The sequence below is a fragment of the Raphanus sativus genome, chromosome 4, assembly GCF_000801105.2.
Source record: "Raphanus sativus cultivar WK10039 chromosome 4, ASM80110v3, whole genome shotgun sequence".
NCBI lineage: Eukaryota > Viridiplantae > Streptophyta > Magnoliopsida > Brassicales > Brassicaceae > Raphanus > Raphanus sativus.
In genome coordinates, this window is record NC_079514.1 from 5,144,992 (window position 1) to 5,167,038 (window position 22,047).

General features: G+C 34.0%; 6 protein-coding genes and 1 non-coding gene across 8 annotated transcripts; 3 read left to right on the forward strand and 4 right to left on the reverse strand.

The window, feature by feature from the left end:
* Nucleotides 1–220: 220 nt before the first annotated feature.
* Nucleotides 221–2,362, forward strand: LOC108853258 (4-hydroxybenzoate polyprenyltransferase, mitochondrial-like). Its single transcript, XM_018626694.2, has 8 exons — nt 221–603; nt 690–825; nt 923–1,044; nt 1,124–1,193; nt 1,292–1,441; nt 1,515–1,650; nt 1,732–1,828; nt 1,926–2,362. Exons 1-8 carry the CDS (start codon nt 221–223, stop codon nt 1,993–1,995), a joined length of 1,164 nt encoding a protein of 387 aa, XP_018482196.1. The 3' UTR covers nt 1,996–2,362.
* A 185-nt stretch (nt 2,363–2,547) lies between these two features.
* LOC108855584 (calcium-dependent protein kinase 3) lies at nt 2,548–5,239 on the forward strand. Its single transcript, XM_057009695.1, is given in 9 exon segments — nt 2,548–2,685; nt 2,688–3,006; nt 3,307–3,737; nt 3,818–3,970; nt 4,051–4,166; nt 4,254–4,421; nt 4,496–4,623; nt 4,710–4,809; nt 4,919–5,239. Coding segments are annotated over 9 exon segments (1,596 nt in total). The 5' UTR covers nt 2,548–2,594; the 3' UTR covers nt 5,009–5,239.
* A 185-nt stretch (nt 5,240–5,424) lies between these two features.
* TRNAL-CAA (transfer RNA leucine (anticodon CAA)) lies at nt 5,425–5,508 on the reverse strand. The gene has a single exon. It is a non-coding gene; the product is annotated as a tRNA-Leu (tRNA).
* Nucleotides 5,509–5,754: 246 nt separating this feature from the next.
* On the reverse strand, nt 5,755–7,125 carry LOC108849252 (reticulon-like protein B1). The gene is made up of 5 exons (XM_018622794.2): nt 6,812–7,125; nt 6,555–6,735; nt 6,338–6,479; nt 6,181–6,250; nt 5,755–6,097 (listed from the first exon to the last, which is right to left on the reverse strand). The coding sequence occupies exons 1-5, from the start codon at nt 7,059–7,061 to the stop codon at nt 5,928–5,930; spliced, it is 813 nt and encodes a 270-aa protein (XP_018478296.1). The 5' UTR covers nt 7,062–7,125; the 3' UTR covers nt 5,755–5,927.
* Nucleotides 7,126–7,637: 512 nt separating this feature from the next.
* On the reverse strand, nt 7,638–9,270 carry LOC108852628 (probable phosphoribosylformylglycinamidine synthase, chloroplastic/mitochondrial). 2 transcript variants are annotated; one of them, XM_018626127.2, is made up of 4 exons: nt 8,940–9,270; nt 8,797–8,861; nt 8,203–8,563; nt 7,638–8,014 (listed from the first exon to the last, which is right to left on the reverse strand). In XM_018626127.2, exons 2-4 carry the CDS (start codon nt 8,802–8,804, stop codon nt 7,700–7,702), a joined length of 684 nt encoding a protein of 227 aa, XP_018481629.1. In that variant the 5' UTR covers nt 8,805–8,861; nt 8,940–9,270; the 3' UTR covers nt 7,638–7,699. The 2 variants fall into 2 exon arrangements, with proteins under 2 accessions (XP_018481629.1, XP_018481631.1); XM_018626129.2 differs by lacking the exon at nt 8,797–8,861.
* A 165-nt stretch (nt 9,271–9,435) lies between these two features.
* Nucleotides 9,436–10,498, forward strand: LOC130511761 (ABC transporter G family member 27-like). Its single transcript, XM_057009322.1, has 3 exons — nt 9,436–9,576; nt 9,750–9,837; nt 10,049–10,498. The coding sequence occupies exons 2-3, from the start codon at nt 9,802–9,804 to the stop codon at nt 10,496–10,498; spliced, it is 486 nt and encodes a 161-aa protein (XP_056865302.1). The 5' UTR covers nt 9,436–9,576; nt 9,750–9,801.
* Nucleotides 10,499–11,836: 1,338 nt separating this feature from the next.
* On the reverse strand, nt 11,837–13,685 carry LOC108853700 (cystine lyase CORI3-like). The gene is made up of 6 exons (XM_018627117.2): nt 13,349–13,685; nt 13,044–13,262; nt 12,883–12,942; nt 12,605–12,760; nt 12,412–12,505; nt 11,837–12,035 (listed from the first exon to the last, which is right to left on the reverse strand). The coding sequence occupies exons 1-6, from the start codon at nt 13,625–13,627 to the stop codon at nt 11,884–11,886; spliced, it is 960 nt and encodes a 319-aa protein (XP_018482619.2). The 5' UTR covers nt 13,628–13,685; the 3' UTR covers nt 11,837–11,883.
* Between the last annotated feature and the right edge of the window lie 8,362 nt (nt 13,686–22,047).

A 22,047-nucleotide genomic window follows, 5' to 3' on the forward strand; every position in this document is an offset into this window, starting at 1 on the left:
CAGGCTCTGAGAGATTCGTCGTTGACGAACCTTATGGAGTGATCCGAAACGTCACGAACGTTTTAGGGTCTTAAATTTAGTCTTAATCGCCAGTTGGACTTTCTACCGTAAGAATGTTTGTCTTGTCTTGTTTAGTTCGTTGTTTTGTTTGGCGTTTTGAAACGCTTAAAAAAACTTTTTATCTTTCTTGCAGGCAAAGCTTTCTTTGTTCTTCTCAAAGATGGCGTTTTTTGTGCTGTCCCGTGTTTCACGACGGTTGTTGAAACCATCCGTCTCGGCAACAACAACTCGATTTTCCTTTTCTGTATTCCAACCTCAACAACATATATACTTCCCAATACCTGTTACACATTACATCAATCCTTTGTGTAAGCATACTCTATGGAATAACCATAATCACCAAGCTAATAGATTAGTTGGCGGAATGTGGTCGTCGTCTTTGGTTCTGGAGAGGGGTCGTAAGGAGACGAGGGATTTTGGTGGTGTTAAGGAAGAAGATTCTTGGATAGATTTGTATTTACCAGAAAGAGCTAGAGGTTATGCTAAGCTTGCTCGTTTTGATAAACCTATTGGTACTTGGTTGCTTGCTTGGCCTTGTATGTGGTATGTTTTATTGCTTTCCCTTGTAGGTTAGGAATACAAACATTTCACTTTTTTTTTTGAGATTCAGCTTCATTCTTGTGTATTAGGTCAATTGCGTTGGCTGCTGATCCTGGGAGCCTTCCAAGTTTTAAAATGATGGGTTTGTTTGGTTGCGGAGCTATACTTCTTAGAGGTGCTGGCTGTACTATTAATGATCTGCTTGATCAGGACATTGATACAAAGGTATGTTTTGTTGTTGTTAACAAGTGATGTCAAACATGTACATGTCAAACATGTACATCTTTTTTGTTATGTTAAATGCATTAATTTTTCTATCCAGGTTGATCGTACAAGATTAAGACCTATAGCCAGTGGTCTTTTGACACCATTCCAAGGGCTTAAATTTCTAGTGTTACAGTTGCTTTTAGGCTTAGGGATTCTTCTCCAACTTAACAATTACAGGTTTAATTTTGTTTTGAAGATTATAAAACCTTCCCTTTGGTTTTTGTGATTGAGTTACTTGAGCTCATCTCTTCTGCAGCCGTGTGTTAGGGGCTTCCTCTTTGTTCCTTGTTTTCTCCTACCCACTTATGAAGAGGTTTACATTTTGGGTAATTTAAAAGCTTCTCAAATTTTTAGTCAGTATATTATCTTCTTGATGTTTTACATTTTTATTTATTACAGATTCTTGGATTGTTATTGCATGCAGCCTCAAGCATTTTTAGGGTTGACCATAAACTGGGGAGCATTGTTAGGATGGGCTGCAGTTAAAGGAAGCGTAGAGACAGCTGTTGTACTCCCTCTTTATCTCTCAGGAATCTGCTGGACCCTTGTTTATGATACTATTTATGCACATCAGGTCTTATTCAACTTCCTTCTTAACTTTTAACTTTTAATAGATTATGAACAGTAACAAAGTAGCTATTCTCCAGGATAAAGATGATGATGTGAAGGTTGGTGTTAAGTCGACGGCTCTTAGGTTCGGTGAGAATACAAAGCTTTGGCTCACTGGGTTTGGCACAGCATCAATGGGGTTGCTTGTACTTTCTGGACTGAGTGCAGATCTTGGTACTCATTGAAAGCTTCTTTTTGTGATAACCAATTCTATCTTATAGTCTTTTCTTTTGGTTTCTCACATTAATGGTGAAGGGTGGCAATACTACGCATCGCTGGTGGCTGCATTGGGACAGTTAGGATGGCAAATAGGGACAGCTGACTTATCATCTGGCGCTGACTGTAGTAGAAAGTAAGTTAACAGTTTTGATGAATGCTCAATATGTGATTTGCCTTGGGAACAAAAAAAGCTAAAACACTTATCTGGTTTTGTGATGTTTTTTGCATAGATTTGTGTCGAACAAGTGGTTTGGTGCTATTATATTTAGCGGAGTTGTACTTGGAAGAACTTTTCAATAGAGATCTTTCTTTCTCTCTTGATGAAGCTGTTCTGAGAGTACAGAGTAAAGCTGTTCCTTCAGGATCCGAAAAAGCTATTGTCAGATATAAGCCGAAACTTTGACTCTTCTCTTCTGTTAATAAAGGACTGTTCTGGGATTTCATGTCTTTGTTCATATCGTTGACCGAGTAAAACCTTCTAGTCAGACCAGAGGCTTTTCTCTTTTGGCTTTTATAAATAGTTAACAATCGTAACAGTATCAATTATTTGTAAACTACAGTGATTAAATCCCAGTAGTAATTTTATTTTAATTTCAATCTTAAAATGCAAAAGATTGAATCGGTCGTCTCATTGTAGGATAATACATAAATATAAAGATTTCAAATTTTTTCTCATTCATTCATTGGTTTATAGTTTATTTGGAAAAACAATTAGTCTTTATAATATCTTTTGTTTTTTCCAAAAATACGCGGGTTAATTGCTCCAGCTATACGCCAGTAAAAAAACGCCACGTAATCTCCATCCTCCCGTGTTCCATCTTCGGACATAAAAAGACCTTCAGATCTTTTTATCTCTCAGTTGACTTTATTGACTCAGAGAAAGAAAGTTCGCTCGAACAATGGGACACAGACACAGCAAGTCCAAATCCTCCGGTTCGCCACCACCGTCCTCCTCTTCCTCCTCCGGAAACGTCGTCCACCATGTCCAACCTCCGGAGAACGCCGCGGATCTTCCGGCTCCGGTTCCACACCCGTCGGATCTTCCTCAACCGGCGGAGGATCCCGCTCCGCCGCATCCCCTCAGCAGAACGGTCGGATCTTAGGCCGACCGATGGAGAACGTCAGGGGAACGTACGAGTTCGGTCGTGAGCTAGGCCGTGGCCAGTTCGGAGTCACTTACCTCGTCACTCACAAAGAGACCAAAAAACTCTTCGCCTGCAAGGCCATCCCCACGCGCCGCCTCGTCCACCGCGACGACATTGAAGATGTCCGCCGCGAAGTCCAGATTATGCACCATCTCAGTGGCCACCGGTAAGTCAAGATCCCAAAAATAGTAATGAGTCTAATAAGAATAGTGCTGTTCGTTTGGCAGACGCAGCTATCTATGACTGCGGCTATATTTTTGTTTGTTTGGCAGATGCAGCTATTCTGTTGCCGCAGAACCGCAACAGAACGCTGCATCTAGCGTCAATCAATTTTGAACGCTAATAAAAATTAGCTTTTAGTGAACATGATGCAGCCGCAGCCGTAAAAAGCTGCGTTTGCCAAACGAACAACACTAATATATATATATATATATTAAGATTAGTGTGTGTTTTGAGTTTTGTATAGGAACATAGTGGACTTGAAGGGAGCGTACGAGGACAGACACTCGGTGAATCTGGTAATGGAGCTGTGTGAAGGAGGGGAGCTTTTCGATAGGATCATAGCGAAAGGTCATTACTCGGAGAGAGCAGCTGCGGATTTGTGCAGGCAGATGGTGATGGTTGTGCATAGCTGTCACTCTATGGGCGTGATGCACCGTGATTTGAAGCCTGAGAACTTTCTCTTTTTGAGCAAAGACGAGAGCTCTCCGTTGAAAGCTACGGACTTTGGTCTATCCGTCTTCTTTAAACCGGGAGATAAGTTTAAGGATCTTGTTGGGAGCGCGTACTACGTTGCTCCGGAGGTTTTGAAACGGAACTATGGACCAGAGGCTGATATCTGGAGTGCCGGTGTGATTCTTTATATCCTTATCAGCGGTGTCCCACCTTTTTGGGGAGGTACTACTAATGTCTTGATCACGGTTTAAAATACTGGACCATGAATGTGGTTAGTTACTATTCTTTGTTCTGTTGTGCAGAAAATGAGACAGGGATCTTTGATGCTATTCTAAAAGGAGAGCTTGATTTTTCAGCTGATCCGTGGCCGTCTGTGTCTAGTGGTGCCAAAGATCTTGTGAGGAAAATGTTGAAGTATGACCCTAAAGACCGGCTTACAGCTAGTGAAGTGCTAAGTAAGGAAACATTTGGTAAAACATGTTTTGATTATTAAACACTGTTACTTAGCACTTTTTTTTTTAAATTCGAAACGCAGACCATCCGTGGATTAAAGAAGACGGAGAGGCGTCAGACAAACCGCTTGACAATGCTGTGTTGTCCAGGATGAAACAGTTCAGAGCGATGAACAAACTAAAGAAGATGGCACTGAAGGTAATAAACAAAGAACACTAAGTGAAACCAATTGCCATTAGCCTTCTTTTTTTTTTTATTAAAGCCAATCTCTCTCTACTGTTTCAGGTCATAGCAGAGAACCTATCTGAAGAAGAAATCATTGGTCTGAAAGAGATGTTCAAAGCTCTAGACGTCGATAAAAACGGAATAGTCACCTTGGAGGAGTTGAGAACCGGTCTCCCAAAGCTTGGCAATAAGATCTCTGAGGCTGAAATCAAACAGTTGATGGAAGCAGTAAGTCTTTTGGTTGTTTTCTCTCCCCCTCGCATCAACCAAAAGGCTTTATTGTTATTATTTTTTTGGTATAGGCTGATATGGATGGAGATGGATCGATTGACTACTTGGAGTTTATATCAGCGACAATGCATATGAACAGAATCGAACGTGAGGATCACTTGTACACTGCTTTCCAGTACTTCGACAAGGATAACAGCGGGTAATCAAAAAACAAAACATTAGTCTATCTCTCTTTAGTAACAAGTTACAAAGTCTCTCACACTTTTGATTTTGTGTTATTTTTAGTTACATAACAATGGAAGAACTAGAGCAGGCCATGAAGAAATACAACATGGGTGATGACAAATCCATCAAAGAGATCATTGCTGAAGTTGACACCGATCGTGTACGTTGTTATATACACACATTACTATTTTTATGTTTGGTTTCTCATTTATATATTATAAGTCTTGTTAAAACACCATTTCTCTTGTGTAAAATGGAAAATCTCACAGGACGGGAAAATAAACTACGAAGAGTTCGTAGCGATGATGAAGAAGGGAAATCCAGAACTGGTGACTAACCGACGCAGAGTCAACATGTAAAACGAATGAACGTTGGAGACGGTGATAATAACCACAACAAGTCTCTTTCTCAATATGTTTCTCTCTGACGAGAGATCTTTTGATGTATCTTTTGTTTGCTTTGCTTCTTCCCTCTTTACTGTAACTTAGCTTTGTTGGTTTTGTTACAATAATGTTGTTTATTTCCCCCATTTTGCAAGATCTTCTTTTATCCCCACATTATTGGATTATAAAAAAAGCCATTTGCAGGTTTGTCTCATGGGAAATTATACTTGCAGTTTGATTTATCCTTAGAGCTGTTCACCAATGTTAAATATAAAAAAACAAATAAGTGTAAGAAGGACGGCGAGCATTTGGTTGCAAAATCAGTGATCATACCATAAGTAAAAACACAAATGATTGACTAAAAAATTAAGATATAAAAACAAGAAAGGAATTGTCAGAAGTGGGATTTGAACCCACGCCCTCTCACGAAGACCAGAACTTGAGTCTGGCGCCTTAGACCACTCGGCCATCCTGACTATTGCTCAATACTCAATCTTCTAAATAATGTTCGTTGCTGAAGGCAGGAAGTTTCATTGCATGTAATAAGATACGCCCAAGGCTTCTTATCGTAGTAACGTAGTTACCGATCAAACTTTCAGAGACATAAATGATATGTGGATTAACCAAAGAGATGAAAAAAGATCAGGAAACAACAACTTTGACTTGCATCAAAACGAAATTAACAATCTTAAAACACGAGACTGCAATGTCGAACATTCAAGTATCTTAAACTTCTTGGTCATATATAGAGAGAGCAACCAACACTAACTGTATCACCTCCACGTTCACCAACAATTAACAAAAAACCAAATAACATATTAAAAGATATCTAACACATAGCTTCGACACCATTTCACAACACCGTGTTCGTTCTTTCTAATCGACGAATGTAAACCTAATCTTTCTTCTTGTTCTTCAACGGGCCCATCGGGATCTTGCTCAACACCTTCTCGTCCAACACTGCATACTGCTTCTTGATCTCGATCATCGCTTTCTCACCCAACGGGTCGACTTTGTCTTCGTACTTGTCGTAGGCAAGAGGAATCGTGAAGAGCAGCACAAGGGCTGTTGCAGGAAACAATATATCAAGTCATCAGGGTTCCATGAGAAGGACATTGACTACACGTTATGGAAGATTAAGTACTTACCTATGTATGCCAATGTCAAGAAATTGAACCAGCCACCCAAGATCGACAAAACCCACAAGCCAGCAACAGCCTACTCAATCAAAAAACGTCCAAAGATCATCAGAACAAACATAAAAAAAAGCACACAACTTCCCAAAAGGAGAGACTGAACTCTCACAGTAACAAACTTCTTGAGATCCCTTCCAGAGGCAATCTCACGAAGAGAAGAGAACCCTCTATTGATCTCGATCCTGAGCCCAGACGCAAGCTGGAGAATAGGCTCCTCAGGGATATGAACTTCAGGAATCTTCGGTGGAGACCTAACACAAAAAAAAAAAAAAATCAAATCATTAACAATCGATAAGAGACTTACACATCAATGATCATCAACTCACTTGTTAATAAACACGGTGGCATTAGACCAGAGAAACAGCACAGCGAGCACAACAATCATGACGTGGCAGAGCAGAGTGAGGAGATGATACTCCATCAGCTCAAAGAGAACCCAAGCGGCTGTAGCACCACCGAGTACACCCCCAGACACCTTCTTGTTCTTCCACATGAATATATCCGCCGCTGCAAATCACAAATCCAGATTCAAATCACAAATCGAATTCGATAAATCGAGATAGATCGGAGGAGCAAAACGTACGTTTTCCACCGCCGAGGACCTTGTGGACAGGCTTCTCCCTTCCGAACAAGCGGTAAACTTTCGATTTCATCGAGGACGGAGAGCTCTCTGGAGAGTTCTTCTTCTTCTTGTCGTCTTCGTCATCTGACGACGAAGAACCGTCGTGGTGGAGCTTCTCCGATATCTTGTCCATCAGCGATTCCCTCTCTACAATCTCAACAGCTGGCTCAGAAACGGTTACAGGTTCGTCGTGTTTATGTTCGTCAGTCATCTTCTCCGATTCGATTTTCACACAGATCTTTAAGCTTTCAGATTCGATTAGAGAATATAACCAACGAAGAAGAGGAGAGAGTTTATAAAGGCAAAAGGCTAGAAGAGAATATTCAAAATCAATCCTGTCCGTTTAAAAATTATTTATGAATCTGGAGCCGTTGATTATATGTTCGTCGTTACTTAACTTGAGCCAAGCCGACAAGGAAAGAGATGGGAGGAATACAAACATTTCATTTAAGGAACCGACATGTAACGCCGTCAGAGTTAACGGCTCCCGTCATCAGGGGAGGTTGACGTGGCAGAGGTTTAAGCTAAGTTATTTTGGTAATGTACAGGTGTCGCGCGGGTGATGCAAGATGTTTGTAAAGATCCCGTGGAGAAAGATTCAGCCACTTGTGGAAAAAACGGCCTATTAGACCATCTCCAACGGAGGACGATAAAAAATCTTTAACACATAAACCTAGATAAAATAATAATATAATAACTAAACTAATTAAGGATTGATCTCTAAATAAGGATTATAAGTCCTTAGCAATATTAAACTGTTATTTTTTTTTTAATTTTTTTGTTTGAATAGTTAAGGACTCTGATTAAATTTTCATGTCCAATGGTGTTTTTTTTTAGCCAGCATAATAGTCACCAAATGTTAAAGAGAGCAAGAAAAACTCCATATAACCATAAGTGTCTTTGATTAAAAAATGAGACAGCAAATTGAGACAGGAAGCTTGTTAAAAAAATGGTGAAAATGACCTGAGACTTTTTGTCATGAGATCCAGATTTGATAACCATACATGCGCCTTCACCGTCATACTGATCACTAAGAAGGTTAGACATCTCATAGTGATGCAAAGATCTGCTCACATCGAGGGATGAATCATAAGCTTGCTCAAAGAGACTGTAATATGTAGCTTCCATCTCATCCAATTGTATGATTAGCTTAGCTTCTTCTGCCTAATGAATAAACACATTCAAAATTAAACGTCTTGCAAAAAAAAACATCGTTTATCTTCTTATTCAGTGAAAACAGTCCTAAAGCATATTCACACACAAAATATTTTTTTTTTTCAAAAACTTATATCATCAGCTTCAGTTCAAAGACACTATCTTTAGATGAAGACGAGAGACAGAAAGAGAGATACCCAATTGCTTATAGATGGTGTCCATGTCATCCATGGAATGAGAGGACCGAACAGAAAAGAGAAGAACTCGAGATGATGATCAGGATGAGGCATCATCGCAAGATATCTTCTGTCAGGTGAACATATAGCCGCTATTCCCAACGGTGAGCCATTGAGATTAAAAGGGTATGCTTCAGTCACGCTCCCATCATCGTCACAGTATCTCAACGGAGCCAAATCTGAGTGAAGCATATGGTCCAAGACTCCGTCGTCCGGGAAATAAGCCCGTCCTTCTCCAAGAGCCGCCCAAACTCCTAAGGTGCTTCCCTCCATTCCTTTCAGCATTATCGATGGCGAGTCCTTAATGGTCACGCTTGTGAACCTGCACTCAAACGTGAGAACATGTTACTGCAGTCAATGTTAAAGATGCTTTACCATCACAAATTCACAATGAACAAGTAACAATTCAAGAACATATAGTGCTCTCTCTATATACTAACCATCTTACAAAAGCAGATTCATAGCTTAATAAGAACATTAAAAAAAAAGCTAATTCCTTTCAAATGTGAGAACATGTAACTAAAAGTATAAAGACATGAGCTACCGCCGTCGTACAAGATCATTATTCTCCAATTCCACCGCCGTCGTACAAGATACTCCTCCACTACTCACGCAGGCTTCTGGTATTTATTACCACAAAATCGAACACATGAAACAAAAAATCATATACAATCAGGATGATGGAGAAGAAGACTCACCGTATCGGAGGGGACAAGGCGGGCGATTCGATCGGAAACCTTGAGAACCGGCCCAGACGATCTTCATCTCCTCAACATCGAACTCGGCTTTGTTCCTCTTATCAGCAAGGTGATCAATTCCCTCCGTGATTCGGATACCAGAACTTATCAATCTAGAAAAACTTCCCCAGAAAATTAACAGAGCGAAGAAAGACGAAAGAGATAGAGAACGAAACAATACTCTCTCTCCCTCATCCAATGGCAACATGCCACGTCCATAAGGATCAGGTCCGTAAATGACTTAATTAAGGATTGATCCTTAAGAAAATAAACCAAAATATTATTATTATACTTCATCATGGAAGAAAGAGAAGGTTAAGGATTCATCATGGATAGCTGTTGCGGATGGTCTGAGGACCAAATCCTTATAGACGTGGCATGTAGCCATTGGATGGGGAAAGTATTGTGTTTGGTTTGGCGATTTCTTTCGTCTCTCTCCTTCCGTTCCTGGCGATTTCTTTCGTCGATTTCATCTTGTGAGGTGAAGATTTCCTCCTCTTTTGCTGTTTAGCGCCACATCGAGAAGTCTGATGATATCTGGCGCTAACTCTTTTGGTATTCGTAGTCATGCTCGTAGTCCTAGGGTTTTGGTGTGAAGGTACTTCAATTGAACCGAACTTCTTGATCGTAATCTGCGATCGATCATAAGTTTTCTTAGGGAAATCGATTAGGTCCTTGTTCGGGGCTTCTCCTTTGTTTCTTATGACTGCTTGTGACGTATCGAACTATATAGAGAGTTTGTTTGATTGCATTGCTTTGCTGTGACTGAAGGATCCCTTGTTTGATGCAGTTGGAAGGGGTGAATCGATAAGGTCTAGCAAAGATGGCGAACTTGCAAGTTTCTGGAATTATTGAAAAGGTTTTTCCATCATATATTTTGAACTAAGATCGATTTTGTTATTGATTATACAAACCTTTCTTATATCTGTGTTTTTTCTGTGTTATGTTTAGATGACTGGTAAAGATAAAGATTTTAGATACATGGCAACCTCCTGAGTAAGATTTTAGATTTTAGTAGTTAATATGTACAAATAAATCAACCCCTAAATGATTAATATGTACAAAAACAGACAAACGTGCAGAAACACTGGTGGGGAAACAAGATGGAAGTGGGAACCTCATCATCAGGCTTGGTCAAGGCCAAATCTGAGACACTATCAGAAGCTCTCAAGTCTAGTTCACTTGATTTCAGTAGTAATGGTGGCGGCAGTAGCCACGGGAGAAAGCACCATGTGAGAGCATCGTCATCACCGAGCAAAAGTGGCAGCAGTAACAAACAGAGCAACAGAAGGAACACACACATTAAGAAGGCCAAAAGTGCACACCCTGCTCTTGACCTTAGTCGTCTCACTGGTGGTGCGGCTCTTAGCCGAGCCTCTAGTGCTTCCCTTGGACTTTCCTTCTCTTTTACAGGCTTCGCTGTGCCGCATGAAGAAGATATCATTCCTTCAGATCATGCAGCAATGATGATAACTGTAAGAAAAGCACTAATAAGCACGGTACCTAATTGCAGGTCTTGATGTTAACTTTGGGGTGTGCTGAGTTCTCTTTCTTGTTGCAGTGGAAGATATTGAAGCAGCAACTAGTATTGTGGTCAAGCTTCAGGAAGAACCAACCTTTACAATATATCTGAAGGTAAACCATTTTCCCATATAGATAATCTTATGGAAAACAGTAGAGATTAATCTTTATGATACTCTCTATTTGATCGCAGGCACTGATGGAGATATGTATCTAAAATCATCACCACCCAAATGTCTATAGAAATATATTAGGATTTTGCTGCCGTCCTACTTCGTTTTTAAAACATGCATTATGAATCTTTCTAGACATTGGAAACCTCTATTGTATCTCATATTACTAAGAACTCCAAATTAAAGAACACCATCGAACATATAATTTTGATAGAATCCTTAACTATTCAAAAAAAAAAAAAGTTTAATATTGCTAAGGATTCCAATGGTGGTAACACCATTGGAGATACTCTTAGTACCTCAACTAAGGTTATATTGGTTGTGATTGGGGATTAAGCTTTCAACTCTTTAAGGACATTACAATTATTTAAAGTTTCTAAAACCAATAGTTTTACCAATCGGACCTTGGCATCCCTAAAATCTCTCAAAATCCTTAAAATCATTTAGAAGGATGTATTAAATCTGAAATTTGAAGTGATTTGATTTTTAATGAGTTTTTAGATGATTGTAGAAGAATTAGAGAATTTTGTGTGATTTTTATTAAACACTCTAGAATAAGCGTAATCTGCATGTTGGTTGTGGTTCTAAGCGTCGCATGGCGTTACATACATGCCGGCTTTGGTGGCGTTGCAAAACTATTGGTAAGTATCTGAATCCTCTCCTATGGTCGACTTGAGCTTCATCGACATAGAAGGTTACTAGTTTAGTGGAGATCATCGGGAACCATATATTCCGGAGACGTCAAGAGAACTCCTGGCATCCGAGACAACGAGAAAAATCTCACTTTCCCGAGAGTCAACGTCGAATGTTGAGAACAGCTATCGATATTAAAGAATTTCGAAAATACGTTCCGAATTTAGTGGGTGGACGAAACTAAGGATGTAATAGATACACTTCGATACTTTTGTTCAAAACAAGCTTGTAACCGTATCTGATTCCCGTGGAAGCGAAGAAGTTTTATTTATTTTAAAAAGTAGAAAATACATCAAATATCGAAAGACGAAAAGAAACGATCACACGATTGGTGATAAAGCACACCAACTTTATTTGTTACAAATTCAAATATGAAAGTGCTAATGATTTATCTCAAATCAACAGAACACCCATTTATTAGCACACATATATATATATATATATATATATATATAAAAGACTTTAGGCCAAGATACATAGTTAACCCATTCAGTTGATGCGTTGACGTCTTTGAAGAGTTAATTTTCATCTGTAGTGGAATGGGCCGTTTCATAGGGCGGTGTTGAATGGTAATCGCAGAAGCTCTCCAATCTATCAAAGGCATCCTCCAAAGTTGAAGAATCCATGTCGATAGAATGCCTCGCCCAGCCACTTAGACCAAAAGCAATCCCTAAACCAATCCAAGAGAATATATGTTATGTTACAAATTGTTAGAGTTGATAGGTTTATTGACCTGTGTGGGGCTCACTATCTCCAAATTCTCATGAATGATATATAGGATGGATTGCAGTAGGTATCGGTCAGACCAATTATGGATAGAACCAGATCAATCATACGAATTTAAGATCTGATCAATTCCGGTTCGAGTTGAGTGATATGACATGAGCTTAAATGCAATAATAGGTTTCATATATACTTTCGTTCTTAACCTTTAGATGTGGATTCCTAATAAAATTAGATCGAGTTTATATTGTGTCTTCACTGCTAAGCCATTAAACGTTGATCGTCATCGTAGGTAATTAATTCATGGGAATGTTGGTTAATACCTGGCAAAAGGACAAGGTTTTCTTTAGCAGCAAGCTTTTCACAGAAGTCTAGATCGTTTTTAATGTCTATAAACGCATCTAAATCCAGCTTGGTCTGCGAGAAGAAATGATTCAAAAACTTACAGAATGGTTTCAAAATAATAAAAAGTTATATAATTAAGTATTAAGGCAACGTGGTAAAAATATAATATACCCATATGAAGGTGCATGCTTCAGGTTTCATGAAGCATTTAAGGGTGGCTATATCACTGACTCTAGAATAAGCGTAATCCGCATTATCTTTCAGGATGCGTTGCCTATTATCGAAGAATTCTTTAGGAATATGCTTCAAGATGGCAGGAATAGCCGCCTGCATGATAAAATCGACAAATATAAATAAAAGAAAAATTGGTAATAAGTTGAAAAGTCCATAACATTTTGTTATATCTGGTTCAAAGAAGTACTGTCCAAACTAGCTAGAAAGTCATGTACCTGGATAACAGTTGGTGGTTTAGAAGTTATCCCAAGAAATTCTTTAGCAGCAGTCACGACCTGTTCATATATAACAAGATTAGGACAATAAAACTAATAAGAATTTTAACTCTTGATATCAAAACATATTAAAGAGGGAGATCGAACAAAATGGACCAGACCCTTTTCCTTTTGAAGACACCATCTAGATCGTGCAGGGCAAGCCAGCCAGTTCGCCATCCGGGGACAAGCCATCCCTTCGATATAGATCCAAGTGTCATCACAGGTACAATATCCGAGAATCTCGCCATGGGAACAAAGGGATTACTCCCAAACACGGTCCATCTATAAACTTCGTCAGAAACCACCATTATCCTGAGTCTCTTGGCCAGCTCAGCAAGCTAAGATTCATTAATATAGGTACAATCAAAAGACTATAATATAAGACCATATGTGAATACTGCTAATTAAACTATATGTAAAATACCTTCTTCAGATGAGCTTCAGAGTAGACGTTCCCATTGGGATTGTGAGGGTTAATTATAAATATTGCAAACGTGTTCTTATCCACTTTCTCTTCGACGCTGTCAAGGTTGATCTCGAAGTTATTTTCGGGCAGGAACTCATATTTGCGGACCTCAAGTTTGCTGAAGATGCATCGAGCTAAGTCCCATGGCCAGCCCGGGCTCGGAAGAAGGACGTTGGCTTTTGGTTTAGCCAAGATGTCAACCGCAAGCTCAATGGCTTGTTTGCACCCAACAGTCATAACCACGTCATCTGCTGTCAGTTGCTTCGGAAGATTATCACGGTTTAGGTACTCCGCTACGGCACTGATAAAGGCAAAACGTTTTTGTTAAACAAAAAAAAAAGTTGTCTAAAAAATGATAAAACGATACTTTTATAGCTCTATCTATGTATATCAGTATATATTACCTTTTGGCCGCCGGAAGGCCTATACTGGGAGCATAAGCGTTTCCAGTGCCTTTCTCGACGGCTGTAACAACCGCAGTTCGAGCGACTTCTTCAGCCACAGCGGTTTCAGCTACAGGAGGCAAAATGGACTTCCCTTTAGGATCGCACTTGGCAAAGATTTTAGAGCTGTAAAACCCTAGGTGGTTTTCTGAGGCTTCCCTAGCCGCTTGGCTGCCGCTGAAGTTCCAGTCATCGGAAATGATTGCCATATTTCTTGCGTCTAGTGTCTTTACTCTGGATTAGATTTTGTTTGTTGTGATTACTCTCATCGCTACGAGAGAGTTTATATAGTAAAAGTTTCCACATTTTTCTATAAACTTATAATTAACAAGTTGGCAAAAAACTTGTCATTAACAAACTGACAAAAAATAAAACTTGTTAATTAACAAGTTGACAAAAAACACTTGTTATTGACAAACAATATTTTATTATTACTATAATAAAATATTTGTAAAACGAATATTAACTTACAAGCGTATAAAGGTTTATCTGTTTCTGTTGATTAACTTATAAACTTGTTTATACACGATCATCATATTTACTCTTATCAGATTTTTAACATTCTTTTGATATAAAATATTTACAAACAACTTATATAATAGCAATATAAAATATTTTCGTATCCATTCGGTAGTTTTTCTAAAATATATATATTATGCATGCAAATTCATATGGGGCAATGTATGAGATGGTTTTACTCGTCTTCAACATATCAACATCATATATTTTTCCGGTTGATTATTATCAGTTGTAAGACCCAACCGTTAAGGTGATAAAGACATCATTTTGGCGTTAAATCCAACCTTCAAGTCATTTGGACTCGCACACAAGGTGATCGATTAATTAGAAATATATGATCAGTTAGAAGTATATGATTATCATATTTATGAATCTCCTTCTTTCGGTGGTTAGATGATCATCATCGTACATAGCCAAGTTTGGTGTCAACACGTGAACAACCAAAGTTGGAAAAAAACATATTGGGTTTGTTTTTGCTTTGGTAGGGAAAAAGGGGTTTTTTAGACTCCAACAATTGGCGTCGTGTTTTCTTAGACGAAACAAAATACAAATGCGAAAATGAAAACCATTTTCCCTGCTTTGGTAATATTTCTAATCAGTATTTTTTTCCAATAAAACCTAAAACTACTTAAACATAAACCAGGTCTTTATAAACAGCCTTTTAATAATGAAAATGACAGACAGAGAGAAGAAGTCTTCTAATGATTATCTATGATTCCTCTTATCGTAAATGTTTAGTTAGGACTCAGACAAAAACTCAAATCAGAAAACTGAACCGAACTTGATCCAAAAAATAATATCGAACTATAATTGATTTATCTGAATGAGCTCAAAATTTTGATATTTAGATAACTGAAACCAAACTCAATCCAACCAGAAGTATTTCAGGTTTCCGAATATATCTAAAATAGATTTATATATAAATATATTAATTATCTTAAAATTTGATGTATACTAAAATATTCAAAATATAAGATACTTTTAAGTTGTCCAAAATATTTGAAAATATATATAAAAGTCAAAATTAAATGTCTAAAATAGCTAAAATATACTCAAAAACACCAAAAGTATTTAAAATATTTATTGATTTTCTATTCAATATTCAAACCAAACTAATTTACATGTTAAGTTTAAATATTTTGACATATCTTGTTCAAATTTATATATAATATATAATTTTATTTATATATTTTTAGAAAATTAAAAGATATAAAAAATTTAAAAAAAATAAAATAATTTAAATAGGTTACTCGGACTCGAACCAAACCTCAATCAAAATTTAAAGATACTCAAATAAAACTGAAATTTTTTAAACTCAAAAATCAAAAACATGAATTGATCGTAACCGAATCTGAATGGGTACCATAACGTTAATCCCTCATTGCATATGTCCATCATGTTACTTTAGTATTTTATATTTGTTTTATATTCAGTTATAATTATATCCTCATGATTGTTGCACGACGGTTTTTTAAGTATTTCCTCTTTTAGTCGGCACTTTGGTCTTTCTTTTATTTCTTCATTTGTCAACCTCTTACTAAGCTGTTACTTAAATACTTAAAAGTATGACTTTTAACATTTGTTAAAATAAAATTACTAATTATTATTATTTTTTTTTTGACGACTAATTATTGAAATAACAACATATCGCGCGGTGTTGAATAAGTAATTTAGGAGGAAATTTTTTATTTCTTTTAACAGTTTTACTAATCAATAAAAACTAAATTGTATTTTCTAAAAAGATATTCTAAAATTTTAGGTAGGAGAAACAATGAACAACGTTTTATCCTTCCGATGTGATATTAGCTAAAAATTCACGCTTTACACCAGAATCATGTCTTTTATTGGTGACCTCCGAGTTCTTTTTATAAAGTTACACAAAGAAAACTGATTTTTAAAAAATAGAGTAAGGAATTACAATTTAATACCTAAACGGATTTTTTAAAATTGATTTTTGTAAATATGTTATACTCAAATAGACAATAATATTTACTGTATTATTTGTCATTTCAATATTTTTTATAAACTCATTATAATAATATATATATATATATATATTAAAAAAAACTAACCCGAAAATGGGCATTAGATAGTACCCAGGGGATAGTACAAACTTCAGACTAACCTGGAGAAATGGAGAGCAATCTATATACATATCGGTATGAAAAAAATATAATAAATGATTCTCACTAAACAAATCAAATAGAGGCTGTAGTTTAAATATATAGCAATTTCATATTTTAAATGTATTCTATTTATATAAATGCCATAAAATGTATAGAATCTTAATCATGAGATAAAGTTATCATATACTATGTGTACATTACCAAATATATAATCTAATAATAACACAACTGTATATTAAATGCTGAGATATTGAAGTTTGTTTATGTTATTACAAATTGTGAAAACACTTACGATTATATAATTTTTGTATAAAGATTCCTGTAAACAGTTTTACATTCTACCTAATTTGCATTCTCTAAAACCTGAAATGAAAACTTTTTGGGTATGGAATAAACACGTTAAACCACTGGAAAAAGAGTTTCTATAATATATATTTTGAATTTTGTATTTGAATTTGAAAATTGATTTTTATCTCTAAATAATATACTTTACTTTTAAATTAAAGCCTGAACTATAATCTTAAAAAATAGAGTAAGGAATTACAATTTAATACCTAAACGGATTTTTTTAAAATTGATTTTGTAAATATGTTATACTCAAATAGACAATAATATTTACTGTATTATTTGTCATTTCAATATTTTTTATAAACTCATTCTAATAATATATATATATATATATATATATATATATTAAAAAAAACTAACCCGAAAATGGGCATTAGATAGTACCCAGGGGATAGTACAAACTTCAGACTAACCTGGAGAAATGGAGAGCAATCTATATACATATCGGTATGTAAAAAATATAATAAATGATTCTCACTAAACAAATCAAATAGAGGCTGTAGTTTAAATATATAGCAATTTCATATTTTAAATGTATTCTATTTATATAAATGCCATAAAATGTATAGAATCTTAATCATGAGATAAAGTTATTATATACTATGTGTACATTACCAAATATATAATCTAATAATAACACAACTGTATATTAAATGCTGAGATATTGAAGTTTGTTTATGTTATTACAAATTGTGAAAACACTTACGATTATATAATTTTTGTATAAAGATTCCTGTAAACAGTTTTACATTCTACCTAATTTGCATTCTCTAAAACCTGAAATGAAAACTTTTTGGATATGGAATAAACACGTTAAACCACTGGAAAAAGAGTTTCTATAATATATATTTTGAATTTTGTATTTGAATTTGAAAATTGATTTTTATCTCTAAATAATATACTTTACTTTTAAATTAAAGCCTGAACTATAATCTTAAAAGATGAGTAGTACAACGATTAATAATTACGAGAATAAATGGCATATTAAATGTATATACCCTTAACATTTTGTTTTTCTCTGTGATAATATTTCTACTTGATCTTTTGGTCTTTTGATAATGAGGGTGACGAACAGAGAAAACAAGTCTTCTAATGATTGTATATGATTTCTCTCAACGTAAATGTTTATTTTTTTATTAATCTGGATTTATTCCATGTCTATAAAAAGAACCCACGATCAATTTCAAAAGGAAGGTGTAGTTCATCGATAAATTTTTTTCCGGATATTAAAATGAGCTGAAAGCAATTACCCTATTCCTATAAATTTCCAGGATAATTTGAATTAGTTTTACATAGTAGATAGATCAAACCTAAAATATATGGAATAATACATTTTTTATTTGTTTATGACTGCATTTTCCACTCTATTTGCACTAGGGCTGAAATTAGAAGCTCTTCCCCTAGCACTCAACCACAAGATCTCAAAGTCTCAACGTAATGTTACTTCAGTATTTACATTTGTTTTCTATTCAGTCATAATTAATTCCCATGATTGAAGAATGATAGCTTTAGTCTTTCTTTTATTTCTTCACTTGTCAAACATCTACTAAATTTACATAAATGTAATTACATTACTGTAAAGATTATTTTCAAATTTGAGATCAAGATATATTATAAAATGATCGATTCTTTTATACAAGATCAAAATAACATTTTTGTTAAATCAAATATAAAATCAAACGTATCATGTCATTCTGTTGCAGAAAATCATAAATAATGTTGTGGTAATTATTTGTTTTTTCATTAGGAATAAAACTGAGAGTGAAAATAACTGAATGTTGCATATGTCCAACATGTTACTTTAGTATTTTATATTTGTTTTGTATCAGTTATAGACTTATAGTTATATCCTTATGATTGTTGAATGACAGTTTTAGTATTTCTTTTTTAGTCGGCACTCTGGTCTTTCTTTTATTTCTTCATTTGTCAACCTCTTACGTACTAAACTGTTACCAAAATACCTAAAACTATGACTTTAACATTTGTTAAAATAAAATGACTAATATAATGAAATGACAACAGATAGTACGGTGTTGAATAAGCAATTTAGGAGGAAATAATTAATTTCTTTTAACAGTTGTATTAATCAATAAAATTAAATGATCTTTTCGAAAAAAAACATTTAAAAAATTTATGAGGGAGAAACAATGAAGAGCGTTTTAATTCTTCCATTGTGAAATTAGCTTTAAAAAAAAAGTAAAAAAGTCACGCTTTACACCAGAATCATGTCTTTTATTGGCGACCTCCAAATTCTTTTTATAAATTTACATAAAGAAAACTGATTTTGCAAAAATAGAGTAAAGAATTACAATTTAATACCCAAACTGATTTTTCAAAATGGATTCTTTTTAATATGATATACTCAAAAGGACAATATATATTTATTGTATTATTTATCCTTTCAATATTTTTTATAAACTAAACTTTTAAAAATAAATATGCAAGACTAACTCGAAAATTGACATCAGAACTGTACAAACTTTCGACTAACAAGAGAAACGGAGAGCAAACCTAGGTTGCATGTACTTAGGTAAACTAAACTATCTTAGTTCCATATACCAATCCACATTTGTAACAGTATAAAAATTATAATAAATGATTCTCACCAAACTATCCAAGTAGAGCCCGTAATTTACATATATAGCAAATTTCATATATTAAATGTTTTCTATTTATATAGAATAGAGGATGTATTCAAGTAAAAGTTTGAAGTGACTTGTATTAAAATGACAAATCCACTGTTATTCAAACGTGAATATAAAAAAAAACTTTAAAATCCAGTGTTATTGAACTTGATATTTTATAAACCACTCTGAAATCTACTGTTATTGAACAAAATTTAAGTTAGAAATTTTAGAATGTTTTGTTTCTAGAATGTTTGAAGGGAGTTCCTAGTTATAAAAATAAAAATACAAATCCCACTATTTTAGATGAGATTCTAGAGTGTTTTAACAAAAATCACATCAAATTTTTATTTCTCCTCTAATCATTTAAAAACTCATTAAAAATCAAATCACTTCAAATTTCAGATTCAATACACCTCCTTAGTCATGACTTAAAATTATCATATATTACGTGTACATTACAAAATATCTAATTGCTTAATTACACAATCATATATTAAATGCTGAGGTATTAAAAGCTGTCTATGCTATTACAAATTATGAAAACATTAACAATTGTATAACCAATAATTATATTTATTTTATGAAGATTCTTGTAAACATTTGTTCCAATGTTCTATCTAATTTGCATTCTCTAAAATCTTAAATCAAAACTTAATTTTTGGGTGTAGAATAAACTCCTCAAACCACTGGATTAAAGAAGTTTTCACAATATATATTTTGAATTTTGTATTTGAATCGGAAAGATTGATGTTTTTCTTTTATTAATATACTTTGATTTTAAAGACTAAGTTTATAATCTTAAAATGTGAATGGTACAACGATTAATGGTTACAAGATTAAATGGCATATTAAATGGCATATACCTTTTCCCCATTTTATTAACATTTTGGTTTTTCTTTAATAATATTTCTACTCGGTCTTTTGGTCTTTTGATAATAACGATGTCAAACATAGAGAACAAGTCTTCTAATGATTATGATTTCTCTTTCTAGTTGTTCAAAAAAAAAAAAAGATTTCTCTCAACGTAAATTTTACTTCACTATTTATATTTGTTTTGTATTCAGCCATAATATATTCTCACGATTGAAGAATAATAGTTTTAGTCTTTCTTTTATTTCTTCATTAGTCAACCATCTACTAAACTTACATAAATGTAATTCTATTAACTTAAATAAAATTAAAATTATTTTCAAATTTGAGATCACGATATAAAATGATTGATTATTTTATACAAAATCAAACATAAATAAGACATATCATGTAATTCTATTACCAAAAATCATAAATAATTTGTAATAATCATTTGTTTTTATTAGTGAATAAAACTGAGAGTGAAAATAAAGATCCAATGAACAAAATTTATCGGAAATCCATATTTATGCAGATACCTATATGGGAATAAGAAACTGTTTTTTGGAAAATTACAGAACATCAAAGAACAAAATAAATAAATATAGTGACAAAAAGCAATCCAAATATATATATATATATATATATATATATTTAAAACACACAATTTAAACAAACCATAGAAAAATTGACAATGCAAAAAAAAAAATCTCTCTTTGACACCATCAAAAACTTTAAAAACTCTATAGATATTATTTGAAATTTCAAAGCAAATTTTCAAAAAACATAATTAAATAAAAATCATATATATACACCAACTAGATTCAAAATTTATAATATTTATAATTACAAAATATTTTGTAAAGGAGAAAAATAGATTTTCTTATTCCAAATTTACAGTAAATATAACTACATAAAATTTATATAAAACTAAATACACTAAAACAAAATAATTAACACAATAGTATAAAAACAAATATACAAAATCAAAATAGACGATCCGAGCACGGAAAATGACCTAGTATTTATAATGAAGCTAGGTGTTTGCCTGCGATTTCACGGATTATAATATTATACAAAAAGTATATATGTTATGTTTATAATGTTATAATTTGAATAATAATAAGAAAAATTAAAATTTTAAGATTTAATAGTTTGATAATCAAAAATTTCAGTATTTAGTGTTTAGAAGAGCTATGAAATTTAAGATAGTTCAACAACATAAATATAAATCACTAAAAAATATTCTTCAATGCAAGCATTACAATTGATTCAAGTAATTGGTTTAAAATTGCCTTTTAGTTTATTTGAACACATAAAAACGAAAACACTTTAACCATATAAAGGTATTCTTGTCGTTCCAAGAAGATTGTTAGAGGCTTCTATAGCTCTCGCATCTTCGTTGGTGATTTGTTTTATTTATGTTTTTTTCATTTGTTTGATTATTTTCAATTTATTTTAAACTTTACAAAAACAAAATAATTGTTTTATGTGTTTCTTTCAAAAGATTTGGCAAAAATGGTTTCGGATATGACTAAAAACTCAATATTATTTTTTATAAGAACTATGTATTAAACAGTATTTAAATCTAAAGTTCTCAAATAATTGATTGTCAAAAACTAATTTTATTATATCGCTGAAAAATAAATAAAAATCTAAAATATCAACTATCAAAATTGTAAAATTGATAATCAAAAATTTTCGTATCTATTTTTAGAAGAGCTGTGAAATTTAAGATAGTTCAA

What these genes read in the sequence shown, in the direction of transcription:
- LOC108853258 (XM_018626694.2), top strand. Translation starts at nt 221, where the DNA reads ATGGCGTTTTTTGTGCTGTCCCGTGTTTCACGACGGTTGTTGAAACCA. An exon ending in CTTGCTTGGCCTTGTATGTG is followed by an intron (nt 604 to 689) that starts GTATGTTTTATT and finishes CTTGTGTATTAG; the next exon opens with GTCAATTGCGTTGGCTGCTG. An exon ending in ATCAGGACATTGATACAAAG is followed by an intron (nt 826 to 922) that starts GTATGTTTTGTT and finishes TTTTCTATCCAG; the next exon opens with GTTGATCGTACAAGATTAAG.
- LOC130511761 (XM_057009322.1), top strand. Translation starts at nt 9,802, where the DNA reads ATGGCGAACTTGCAAGTTTCTGGAATTATTGAAAAG. An exon ending in TTTCTGGAATTATTGAAAAG is followed by an intron (nt 9,838 to 10,048) that starts GTTTTTCCATCA and finishes GTACAAAAACAG; the next exon opens with ACAAACGTGCAGAAACACTG.
- LOC108852628 (XM_018626127.2), bottom strand. An exon ending in CACCATCTATAAGCAATTGG is followed by an intron (nt 8,015 to 8,202) that starts GTATCTCTCTTT and finishes TTTATTCATTAG; the next exon opens with GCAGAAGAAGCTAAGCTAAT.
- LOC108853700 (XM_018627117.2), bottom strand. Translation starts at nt 13,627, where the DNA reads ATGACTGTTGGGTGCAAACAAGCCATTGAGCTTGCGGTTGACATCTTG. An exon ending in CTGAAGCTCATCTGAAGAAG is followed by an intron (nt 13,263 to 13,348) that starts GTATTTTACATA and finishes AATGAATCTTAG; the next exon opens with CTTGCTGAGCTGGCCAAGAG. An exon ending in AAACCTTGTCCTTTTGCCAG is followed by an intron (nt 12,036 to 12,411) that starts GTATTAACCAAC and finishes GGATTGGTTTAG; the next exon opens with GGATTGCTTTTGGTCTAAGT.
- LOC108849252 (XM_018622794.2), bottom strand. Translation starts at nt 7,061, where the DNA reads ATGACTGACGAACATAAACACGACGAACCTGTAACCGTTTCTGAGCCA. An exon ending in GGTCCTCGGCGGTGGAAAAC is followed by an intron (nt 6,736 to 6,811) that starts GTACGTTTTGCT and finishes TGTGATTTGCAG; the next exon opens with CGGCGGATATATTCATGTGG. An exon ending in CTTGACATTGGCATACATAG is followed by an intron (nt 6,098 to 6,180) that starts GTAAGTACTTAA and finishes TTCCTGCAACAG; the next exon opens with CCCTTGTGCTGCTCTTCACG.